Raw genomic sequence first — 12,520 nt, 5'->3', positions numbered from 1 at the left:
AATGGAGGATATCTCAGGTATATAGTGCTGTATCCCATATACCATGTTACCACCATACCGTGCCTATTATTAAGAATGCCATACAGTACCTGAATCTGTTGTAAGGACATGCTCAGGATTCTGGATGCCCTTTCTGTAGCCTGAGCAGATTAAAGATGGGGCATTGGAGGACCCTAAATGGTGAAGACCACCGCTCAACTGCCCCTTTTACCCCTCCTACAATCTACACAATTTCCTAACACTTTGATACTATAGATCTGTGCTATATGAATCCCCACTGATTGTCACCATTGTCATAGATATATGGGGTACAGAAGTTGTAGTGGCTCCTGGGTCCTAGTGCCTTACCGTGTGCAAAGCTCCATCTGCCTCATGGGATATCAGTACTGTACTGTAATAAGTAGGTGGATTTCTACTACAGATTTTGCATTGGGGCACATAAGGCTTCACCCCCTCGACATTTTTCAATATTCGATATATTCTTCATATTATGAGACATTTTGGGCATTTGTCCCACAAAATTTGCTCCAATTGTTAAAATCAAACATATCTGTGAAATGACATTATAGAAAAGAATCTATACAATACCTTAGTTAGTTCATTCGGTTCGCTGCCCTCTTCCACAACTTCCAGCTGCGCCCGTCCCTTCCGCTCGTTGTCGCGTATTCCGTTGGCTACTTGCGCCGCCTTAAAGCGCTCGTACTTGTTGCACGTTGATCCGCACCACTGGTAAATCACCTGCAAGAGGTAGGGTGTTGTATGAATACACAATGTGCTGCAGACTTTACTATTTCACCACATTCACTATTTTTATGCAGATGTAGCAGAGCTGAGTTTGTCACTTGGCACAATTCATGGTGATATCACGGAGCGTTGTCTGTGGTTTTGCACAGGACTGCAGGTAAACCTACTATGAACATCTGACACCGGAATATAGATCTGCAAGATGTCCTATTAATGGAGACTCAGGGGAGTCACTAAATAACCCCATGATCGGGAGTTCCAGAGGCCGCACAATTCGCTGCGCCCCATGCAAATGAGATCAGGTGCATTTCTCAATGGCTGAGGGGTTATGTGGGAACGCCTTCTGGATGCTCAGACTCATTGATTTTGAAGAAGTCTGAACATAGGGAAAGTGAACGAAGAAGTCCACCTGACCTCAATTGTATGTGGGACAGGGAATCTATCACCCCCTTGGTCTCTCCCCCACTCTGCAGGCATTGAGATCTGTGCATATAGGTTAGACTACACACATCTTTTGTTTGTAGTCTGTAACCATTGAAACACATCAGTCTGCATAGGAGCTGTAAACATAAAACGGTAGGAATTTTTTTAATCCAAATTATTTGCAATATTGCTTCATTTTTTAGTTTAGATGCAATGGAGCAATAGAAAAAAAAATGCATCAACATATTCTTACATAGGGCTTGGGTGTGCACTCGCTTTTTAAGGTGTGTAATCCCAGTATTTTATAGGTTGTTACTTGTTTTACATTTCCAGCCTAAAACCAGATTTTTGACTTGACTTGATTTTGACAGATTTTATGAAGACGTGCAAGTGGACATAGGTATAAATGGTATATATGAACTCTGCACATATTGATCTTTTAGTTTTACGATGTGCGGGGATCACATTTTCTGCTTCGTCACACGTTTTGCCACAAATAAAATATTTTATGCATTTTTTATAAAAAATTCCACTTTGACACAAAATTGCATGACGGTGCTTGTGTATATAAAGAGCTGAGTGGCATTTTAACAATGTACTAGTTGTCTATTTTTAGAAAATATATAGGTGTGGGGGTTTAGTATGATTTTTTAGTTTGTAATTTTAGGTTTTGTGTTAAAAGTGGGAAAATTTTACTGATTACCAGAGGTGCAAAACGTCCAAAAACTCCTGGCAGCGAAATAGTTAAATTACAAGTTTGGCTCTGCTACATGTGCGTTTATTTTATAGGCTAGATGCTGCATTTACTGACCGATACAAGAGGAATGCTTCCTTCTTAACACCTTTGAAATATATATACTATATATATATATATATATATATATATATATATATATATATATATATATTTATATTTATTTTTTATTATTTATTTTTTTTACTATTTTTTTTTAAATAAAATTGTCCATCAGTGTGATTGGTGCAACTTTCTAAATAGTTTTTCTTAAAAATAATTTTTACTTTTTGAGATACTAAACCCCGTCAGTCCCGCTGACATGACGGATTCGGGTCTCAGCACTAGATACAGCTGCTCTATATACAGGATACAAAGCAGCTGTATCTCAAAAAGCAAAAATAATTTTTAGTAAAAAGTATTTAGAAAGTTGCACCAAACACACTAATAGATATTTTTATAAAAATAAAAATAAATGATTTCAACTGTGAACATAGCCTTTAATCCTGTGATAATAATTTATGGAAATATAATCTCTATAGAGAACCCTATCAGGAGTCACCATCTTTATGACTCCACTGATCCAGATGGCACTTCCCTAATCCTGATCCACAAACAATTGGCTTCAGGCGATGGAGCTCATTTGCCAAGAAAATTATATTAAATGTATTCACCGGGGTGGGGGGAAGGGCTCTACTTTTTATGATTTGGTGCAAAATAATATATGGGTTAGACATGAAATGCAAATCTCCCTTTTACCGGGTTATTTATGTAAAAAAAAAGGTGCCTTTTTTATCTTCCAGAAACAGCACCACTCTCATCTACTGGCTGTGTCTGGTATTGCAGCATCTGAGTAATACCAGACACAGCCACATGGAAAAGACTGGCGCTATTTGGGAGGGGCAGTGTTTTTTGGGTGCTCGATGACTTGTGGTATCCAAAGTCTATTCTATGGGACTTACGAGAACAGAGTAGCTCAGCGCGATCGGCACCTCGTCAAGGTAGGACCGGGGTCAAATGGCCTCGTTCTAGAGATAGGTGGCGGTCTCAGAGGTGGAACCTGCGTCTTACGGACATTTATGGAATATCCTGTGGATATGCTATAAATGTCCAAGACTGAAAACCCCTTTAATATTAGTCCTGGTGATGGGTCGATGTGGAATTTGAATCTTATTGCGGAAGACACTGAGATATTTATAGAAAAAAGAATGTATCTAGAAATACTTGAGAAACATATGGCAAGAAGATGACTGTTGAGATGATCAGATATAAGACGCCATATCTAAGATTCATATCATAACTCTACAACCATGACAGTCAGAGGTGCTTATTTTTTATTTTTTTGGATGTTCTCAGGCCATAGTCTCAATAACGGAAACTATGTAAAATCCGAAATAATTTGTATATTAGAAAGTTTAGGATATATTTAGGGAGAAAAAAAAAGAATTAAGTACAAAGGTATACAAAAAGAAAAAAAAATGAAATATGAAATAAAACATTAAAAAATGATATAGAAGAAAATGAAATATTCAAAAGAAATATGATAAAAACAGATACAATAAAAAAAATTCTAAAACTGATAAATGATGTTTACAAGAAATTAAAAAATAATAAAAGAAATAAAAATAATATAAAGTCTAGATATAGATATAAAATACTCCAAAGCCGAAAGTAATTATTGAAAGAGTTGAAACTATAACATGCAAAATAATCTGATTCATTTTTATTTAAATCAGTGTAATAGTCAAAAAGATTCAGGCGACATTTCCTAAGACACGACTATTAGAGCAAAGCCACACGTGGCGGAATTGCTCTTGAATTCCGCTGCGGACACTCCGCAGCGTTAATCCGCAGTGGAGCCGTTTCTCCATTGCCTTCCACTTCTTTTTAGTAGGCTTCGTTTAGACGAGGCTGAAAATTCCGCTGCGGAGCATAGGCTGCGGTGCGGAATTTGGTGTCCGCAGCATACAATGGATGTTGCGGACCAGTGGCGGACTGGTTGCGGACTCATTGCGGAAGTTCTCCATTGACTTCAATGGAGATTCTAAGTTCTGCAATGAAGTCCGCAGCTGTCATGCACATGTTATGTGTGCTGCGGATCCGTCTTGCTTTTTGGACATGACATTTCTTCATTCTGGCTGGACCTATGTATTTCTAGGTCTACAGCCAGACTGAGGAAGTCAATGGGGCTCCCGTAATTACGGGAGCGTTGCTAGGAGACGTCAGTAAATAGTCACTGTCCAGGGTGCTGAAAGAGTTAAGCGATCGGCAGTAACTGTTTCTGCACCCGGGACAGTGACTACCGATCACAATATACAGCAATCTGTAAAAAAATAGAAGTTCATACTTACCGAGAACTCACTGCTTCTGTCTCCAGTCCGGCTTCCCAGGATGACGTTTCAGTCTAAGTGACGGCTGCAGCCAATCACAGGCTGCAGCGGTCACATGGACTGCCGCGTCATCCAGGGAGGTCGGGCTGGATGCCGAAAGAGGGACGCGTCACCAAGACAATGGCCGGTAAGTATGAAATTATTTTACTTTCACTAGGGAAAGTGCTGTCCCTTCTCTCTATCCTGCACTGATAGAGAGAAGGGAAGCTCTTTTACCGCAGTACGCAGCAGCTAGTCCGCATCAATTTACTGCACATTTTGGGCAGATCCGCCACAGAATCTGCAACGCAGATTCTGTGCGGCATTGATGCGGACAGCTGCGGAGGAAAACCGCCACGTGTGGGCATGCCCTTACACTACAAAACTAGACTTTGTCGTTATATTAATATACAAGATGCGGTAAGATCCATTTTAAAGGGGTCGTTTCAATAAAGATAACCCCTTTTTAAATTGAATCCTGCCAATCGATCAGCTGATTGCCAAGGTTGGCGATCGGCAGTAATCACTGGGGGAAGTTGCAGCCTGCCAGCCTACAGCGGCCTCTACAGGATAAATGCAGTATTACATTCTGGCAAATTTAAATAATTCTAATGCGAGGATGAGCTGGGCCCACCAGAGTGAAAGCAGCTCATTGTAATCCGCTCTCCTCTCTGGCTCATGGATCTAGGTCCCAAGCAGTGGACCCCATGTATGATGTCCATGTGCACTAATCGAGCATATAGACAGGGATTGTCTGCAACAAACTATCTTTTTAAAGGAAATCACCATAGCCTAGAGCATCATTATATATTCCGAGGACCCAATGAGGCCCACTAAGGGCTTACCGTAGTGCCAATCAGGAGCACGGAAAATGTGAGGCCCAACACAAAGGTCCTACTGTTTCTCAAGAGTCATCTCTGCAGAGACATATGTCACGTGAACCCACTGAGTTCTGCTAATTGGTGGCTGTAAGGTGGCATATGCCACAGGCTACTTTCTAGTTGATGGCTAACTTGGGAAGCCATTTATTGGGTGTAAAAGTGGCCACTAGTCCATCCTTATTATCCACCTAGTACAGAGCCTCCTGGTCCCCAATGGAAAACCTGTAACAGGGTCCTTACCTTTGGGGCCCCTCAGGTACCAGGGCCTGTCTGGGGCTGTTAAATATAGTTATGCCCCCTTGGCCTTCCCAAAGAACACCAAAGAGGGAATCTATGTGTCATGCTCCGCCCCCTTAGGCCCAGCACTAGGCATTACACAGTGTATTAGTTTTTCCCTGACTGTTCCTTTAAAAAAACAATACAGAGCCATCTCAGACCTAAAAGTAGCTTTCAATTTTCATACAAACGTTTTCTCCGGTAGATGAAATCAGAGGGACAAGTCAACCGGAGGTAATGTGTGTTTACTGCGAGGGTTATAACCCATGCTTTACCTGGGACACAAGACGTATCTGAAGTTACTGTTCATCCGTACACCAGATATTATATCGTAAAGAATTTGAAATTTCCATACGCAACGTGAAAACATGTTTTCTCATGTATGAAGTTACAAAACAGCAAACTGACCGCAACGTTGAACACATCTTATGGTGAAAACGACAGTAAAAGCAGAAGAGAGAAATTCTAAACAAAAATGGTACAATAGCAACGAGAATCAGGAGACGATCAAGTATAAAAAATCAACTAAATGTTACATTTTACAGGTTTGTTCATAGTAAGATTACAATAGTTACAGATGAAGCAAGCGCAACGGTATCAATGGTGCGCTACTCTATATATGTAGTTCACCCGAAAATTTGTAAATAGAATGTCACACTATTTATACCATTGGCGCTTCCTTCATCTGTATATTCCTGTACATAGAGGCAGTATTATAGTAGTTATATTCTTGTATATATGGGCAGTATTATAGTAGTTATATTCTTGTATATAGGGGGCAGTATTATAGTAGTTATATTCTTGTATATAGGGGGCAGTATTATAGTAGTTATATTCTTGTATATAGGGGGCAGTATTATAGTAGTTATATTCTTGTATATATGGGCAGTATTATAGTAGTTATATTCTTGTATATAGGGGGCAGTATTATATTAGTTATATTCTTCTATATAGGGGAAGTATTATAGTAGTTATATTCTTGTATATAGGAGCAGTATTATAGTAGTTATATTCCTGTATATAGGAGCAGTATTATAGTAGTAATATTCTTGTATATAGGGGCAGTATTATAGTAGTTATATTCTTGTATATAGGAGCAGTATTATAGTAGTTATATTCTTGTATATAGGAGCAGTATTATAGTAGTTATATTCTTGTATATAGGGGCAGTATTATAGTAGTTATATTCTTGTATATAGGGGCAGTATTATAGTAGTTATATTCTTGTATATAGAGGCAGTATTATAGTACTTATATTCTTGTATATAGGGGGCAGTATTATAGTAGTTATATTCTGGTGCATACGGGGCAGTATTATAGTAGTTATATTCTTGTATATATGGGCAGTATTATAGTAGTTATATTCTTGTATATAGGGGGCAGTATTATATTAGTTATATTCTTCTATATAGGGGAAGTATTATAGTAGTTATATTCTTGTATATAGGAGCAGTATTATAGTAGTTATATTCCTGTATATAGGAGCAGTATTATAGTAGTAATATTCTTGTATATAGGGGCAGTATTATAGTAGTTATATTCTTGTATATAGGAGCAGTATTATAGTAGTTATATTCTTGTATATAGGGGCAGTATTATAGTAGTTATATTCTTGTATATAGGACGGGTATTATAGTAGTTATATTCTTGTATATAGGGGGCAGTATTATAGTAGTTATATTCTTGTATATAGGGGCAGTATTATAGTAGTTATATTCTTGTATATAGGGGCAGTATTATAGTAGTTATATTCTTGTATATAGGGGGCAGTATTATAGTAGTTATATTCTTGTATATAGGAGCAGTATTATAGTAGTTATATTCTTGTATATAGGGGGCAGTATTATAGTAGTTATATTCTTGTATATATGGGCAGTATTATAGTAATTATATTCTTGCATATAGGAGCAGTATTATAGTAGTTATATTCTTGTATATAGGTGGCAGTATTATAGTAGTTCTATTCTTGTATATAGGGGCAGTATTATAGTAGTTCTATTCTTGTATATAGGGGCAGTATTATAGTAGTTATATTCTTGTATATAGGGGCAGTATTATAGTAGTTATAATCTTGTATATAGGGGCAGTATTAGGGCGGGTTCACACATGGCGGAATTGCACTTAAATTCCGCTGCGGACACTCCGCAGCGTTAATCCGCAGCGGAGCCGTTTCTACATTGACTTTCACTTTAATTTAGCAGTGTTCGTTTACACGATGCGTACAATTCCGCTGCGGAGCATAGGCTGCGGAGCGGAATTTGGTGTCCGCAGCATGCTCTGTCTGTTGCGGAGCAGTGGCGGACTCATGGCGGAATTTCTCCATTGACTTCAATGGAGATTCAAAGTTCCGCAATGAAGTCCGCAGCTGTCATGCACATGTCATGTGTGCTGCGGATGCGTCTTGCTTTTTTTACTTGACATTTCTTCATTCTGGCTGGACCTATGTATTTCTAGGTCTACAGCCAGACTGAGGAAGTCAATGGGGCTCCCGTAATGACGGGAGCGTTGCTAGGAGACGTCTGTAAATAGTCACTGTCCAGGGTGCTGAAAGAGTTAAGCGATCGGCAGTAACTGTTTCTGCACCCGGGACAGTGACTACCGATCTCAATATACATGTATCTGTAAAAAAAAATGAAGTTCGTACTTACCGAGAACTCCCTGTTTCTGTCTCCAGTCCGGCCTCCCAGGATGACGTTTCAGTGTAAGTGACGGCTGCAGCCAATCACAGGCCAAGCACAGGCTGCAGCGGTCACATGGACTGGCGCGTCATCCAGGGAGGTCGGGCTGGATGCCGAAGGAGGGACGCGTCATAAAGACAAGACAAGGGCGGTAAGTATGAATTTCTTTTACTTTCACTAGGGAAAGTGCTGTCCCTTCTCTCTATCCTGCACTGATAGGGAGAAGGGAAGCACTTTTCCCGCAGTCCGCAGCAGCTAGTCCGCATCAATTTTCTGCACATTTTGTGCAGATCCGCAGCCGTAATCCGCAACCCGGATTAGGTGCGGCATTGATGCGGACAGTTGCGGAGGAATTCCGCCATGTGTGGTCATGCCCTTATAGTAGTTATATTCTTGTATATAGGGGCAGTATTATAGTAGTTATATTCTTGTATATAGGGGCAGTATTATAGTAGTTATATTCTTGTATATAGGGGGCAGTATTATAGTAGTTATATTCTTGTATATAGGGGAAGTATTATAGTAGTTATAATCTTGTATATAGGGGCAGTATTATAGTAGTTATATTCTTGTACATAGGGGGCAGTATTATAGTAGTTATATTCTTGTGTATAGGGGCATTATTATAGTAGTTATATTCTTGTACGTAGGGGGGAGTATTACAGTAGCTTTATTTTTGGTCACAGGGGGCAGTATACAGTAGTTTTCAGCTTCTGTACGGGGCAGTTATCTGGTTGTATGTGTGGCTTTGTAGCGCGGCTGTGACAGCCCTTGTATCTTTTATATTAACATTTGTAGAATAAAACAGCAGTTTCTCTTATGTCTTGATGAATGAGAAGTTCTCTTATAAGTTTATATTTTGTGTTACTGCTACACAATGTGATTAATATGCTGTTTTGGGGTCGGTAAATCTTTGACTGCAGATCCTTATTCTTAAACTATGGGGAACTTTATAGCTGTCAGTGTTTCTCTGTCCGTCGTTTACTGTCTTGTTCCTCTTCCTCATGAAACTGTGTTCTTACGACAATAATCACTTTGTAGCGGCTGTTATTGAAAATATGGCCAGCACTGAGATTTATTGCACCATATTAGATGATGATGATAAATATTATTTTTATTATTTAACCCCTTAACTCTATAATTATTCTTGCTGTTAAAGGGATTGTAAGGTCTAGGAAACCTATTTTCAAAGACCCTATTATGAAATTGTAAGTCAATAAAGGTGTGTCCTCCATTCAGAATCCTTATCTACTAGCCATAGAGGAGTGGTAACAAAGAGTAACATGTCTGTGCATTACTTGGTTAGTCTATTGATTTTTATGGAGTCTGTGTAATACTTCATTTCTCCTGTGGCGGCGCTGCAGGGAAATCGAACACTTAGTTCTGGATTTCCCTGCTGACTACAGCTGATCACTCGGGATCTAAGCAGCAAAAATACCTTGAGATCATCCTATCGCCTGCAGATTGCCCAAAGCGAACAACTACTTACATGACCCAGCAGAGTTTAGTGATTTTAATTCCTTTTACTCTGTGTCTTTTTTACTAGGTAAAATTAGATATTTATTATGAGAGGTACTTTGACTTTATTAGACATAAGACTCAGTGTAAAAGATATTAAACTAATTATTGTTTTCATATTGGAAACCCTACAAGCATTATATATGTACACTAAATTCAATTAATAGGGTTCCTAATGTCAAGCTTTTTAGTGGGCGGAGACAGAATTAATTTTTCTTACTTTATTATTATTTTTTCTATTTACATTTGAGTTAGTGTAACCTCCAAAAGTTAATTATAGAATGTTTTCTTTTGGGGGGGGGGGGGGGGGGGGGTTGTGCAGTATAAGTCCACATGTAGCGTAAATACTGTCGAATTTCCCGCAACGGATTTAATTGTGGAAAATCCGCAGCATATTACAGTAGCAGCAGAGTGGATGAGATCTGAACAAATCTCATCCACACGCTGCGTAAAAAAATTCCCTGTAAAAACATTCAGAAATTGACCTACGGTGCGGTTTTTTAATCCACAGCATCTCAATTTATGCTGCAGAGTCGCTGGTTTTCTGTTGCGGGTTCTCCCATTGAATTCAATGGGGAGGTAAAACCTGCAACAAATAGCAGATGTTGCGATTTTTACTGTGGAGAAGCTGCGATTCCTCTGCAAAAATCACAACTCCGCGTGACCGCTGCAGCCAATCATAGGCTTCAGCGGTCACATTAAATGAAACGTCATCCCAAAAGGCTGGGCTGCAGGATGTTAGAGGGTCGCGTGGCCAGGGCTATGGCTATGGGTAAGTATAAGTTTTATTTTTTTGAAGTTTTCCGCAGCGGACATTCCGGCTTAAAGACTGCACCACAATTTGGTGCGGTTTTTCGGCCGGAATTCCCTGCGGGCTCCAGGGCGGATACGCAGTGTACCTTTACAGAGCGTATCCTCCCTGTGTGACCATACCCTAAGTGTACACTTTCTCTTTTTTTTTCCATTGTTTTTCATTGTACACCTCTTCGTAGCTGAAGCCTCAGTTACAAGGGAACATTTCTATAAGTGGGTCATCTTGTTCTTCGCACTGGATGCCCTGTATGATGATGAGTCAACGCTCACCAGATAAACCTAATACAAGAAGTGCCACGGCTTTTACTTAGAGTTGAGTCGGACCTCTAGGGTGTATCGACATTCTCTTGTCTTTGCTAGTGCAGCGTGAAATATGTATTTTGTAACCTGCAACCTAAAAATAAAATAACTCGCAGAGCTGGTTCTTCAACATCTCTGAAGTTTATTACACAAGAATTATTTCCCTGTGATGTGTTCCCGTTATATACAATAATGTAGCTAGCCTGTGAATATGACATGCCCAACAATAAAAGCAAGCGCAAGCATGAGACTTTCACTCCAGAACTTTTACTTTGCTATATTACAGCGGTTCACAAACTATTTTTGTACATAAAAACCCTAAAAAAAAACAAACTGTAGATCATAAGGAACCATTATCTGTCCATATAGATGAAGACAGAGTAGCTCGCACTGGAGGCTCTTTTTGCATGTCTTTGCTTTGTGTTCAAAACGTAAAATAAATCTCCTCCCTTTGTCATCATGTCATTTTTAGGTCCAGCATTCTGTCCTGATTAATTTCATAATATATCTTTATAGCAGTCGGAGCTCCGTTTTTCTAATCCAGAGCTCCAAATCTCCTGTACAGGAATAAAGTTAGATAATAAAATTGTCTGCCTGAAGTCACCACTAGGGGGAGCTCACTGCATACTGTATTATTATTGAGATCAATGTATAATCAGTAAGCAGTAAGCTCCTTAGCTCCCCCTAGTGGTGGCAGCAGGCCGACAGAATTTTATTATTTAGCTTTATAGGGGATTTGGAGCTCTGATGAGAAATGTTATGTAGTTATAAGGTAGAATGCTAGCAGGAAGACAATGGAGGTCTAAATGTTCAATACAAATTACAGATAGTCTTGCTAAGGAGATAATAATTATCCCGGTGTCTTCTCACAATGGAGGAACCATGAAGAACGTCTGCATGGATGGAGGCTACAGATGCACCATTGGACTAATGAGCCACAATACAGTAACTTGAAGAAGCTTGAAGCACTGAGAAGTTATGTTCTAGCACAGGCCATGGCTCAGTGTCAGTAAAGAACGTGTCACGATTTTCCTCCCGCCTGTCATGAGGAGACATTACAGATTCAATAATGGCGGGGATCGGCCAATGCTCTAATATACAGTATATGGGGCAGTTTGAGAAGGTTTACAACATGCGTGACCCTTGGTTCGGCTTGGTGATAAGCTAGCGCCAAAAGTGTTTGAAGGTCAAAGACGTAACTTGAAGCTCCTGAGCCTTAGAGCAAACTCTTCAACAGGGCCCCCAAACTATTACGAGCCATTTATACCACTAGTGTCCGATTTTGTGGCAAGCTGGCCTTTGGGCCCCCTCAGACACCAGAGTCTGACTGCAACCTCTGCACCTTTTTTGGTTACCTGACATCACATTAATTCCTATCCCAAGTCGGGAGAGATGGTTGTTGGCCGAGCAACCATTCCGCCAACTAATGTTTATGTCCACCCTTAGGCCCTCTGCACACGACCGTGGCCGTAATCACGGTACGTGATTATGGGCACTGATGGCCGCGGACAGCCACCCGCATTCGCGGGCCGAGCTCCCATAAAAGGATGAGGGCACGGTCCGTAAAAAGCAAAAAATAGGACATTCTCGTTAATATACAAGAAGGTGTCCGTGGGCAATAGAAATGAATGGGTCCGTAATTACGGATGAATTCTACGATCATGTGCATGGGGCCTTACTTAATAACCTACCATGGAGACTGATGAGACTGTGTCTGCCGGAGTAGTGAGCAAGGGCACAACTGTCAAGATGGTCCAACATCACCCTCTTCCACCATCATTACAT

The 12,520-nt window shown here is 40.0% G+C and overlaps 1 protein-coding gene across 1 annotated transcript in view; it reads right to left on the bottom strand.

The window, feature by feature from the left end:
• Window positions 1-12,520, bottom strand: part of SCIN (scinderin) — a 111,153-nt gene that overhangs the window by 72,308 nt on the left and 26,325 nt on the right. Inside the window, exon 4 of the mRNA XM_075827765.1 lies at window positions 589-738. Coding sequence (XP_075683880.1) covers window positions 589-738 — 150 coding nt within the window. The remainder of the gene's footprint in view (window positions 1-588; window positions 739-12,520) is intronic.

Source organism: Rhinoderma darwinii, chromosome 5, assembly GCF_050947455.1.
Source record: "Rhinoderma darwinii isolate aRhiDar2 chromosome 5, aRhiDar2.hap1, whole genome shotgun sequence".
NCBI lineage: Eukaryota > Metazoa > Chordata > Amphibia > Anura > Rhinodermatidae > Rhinoderma > Rhinoderma darwinii.
This window is presented reverse-complemented; position numbering and strand designations above follow the sequence as displayed.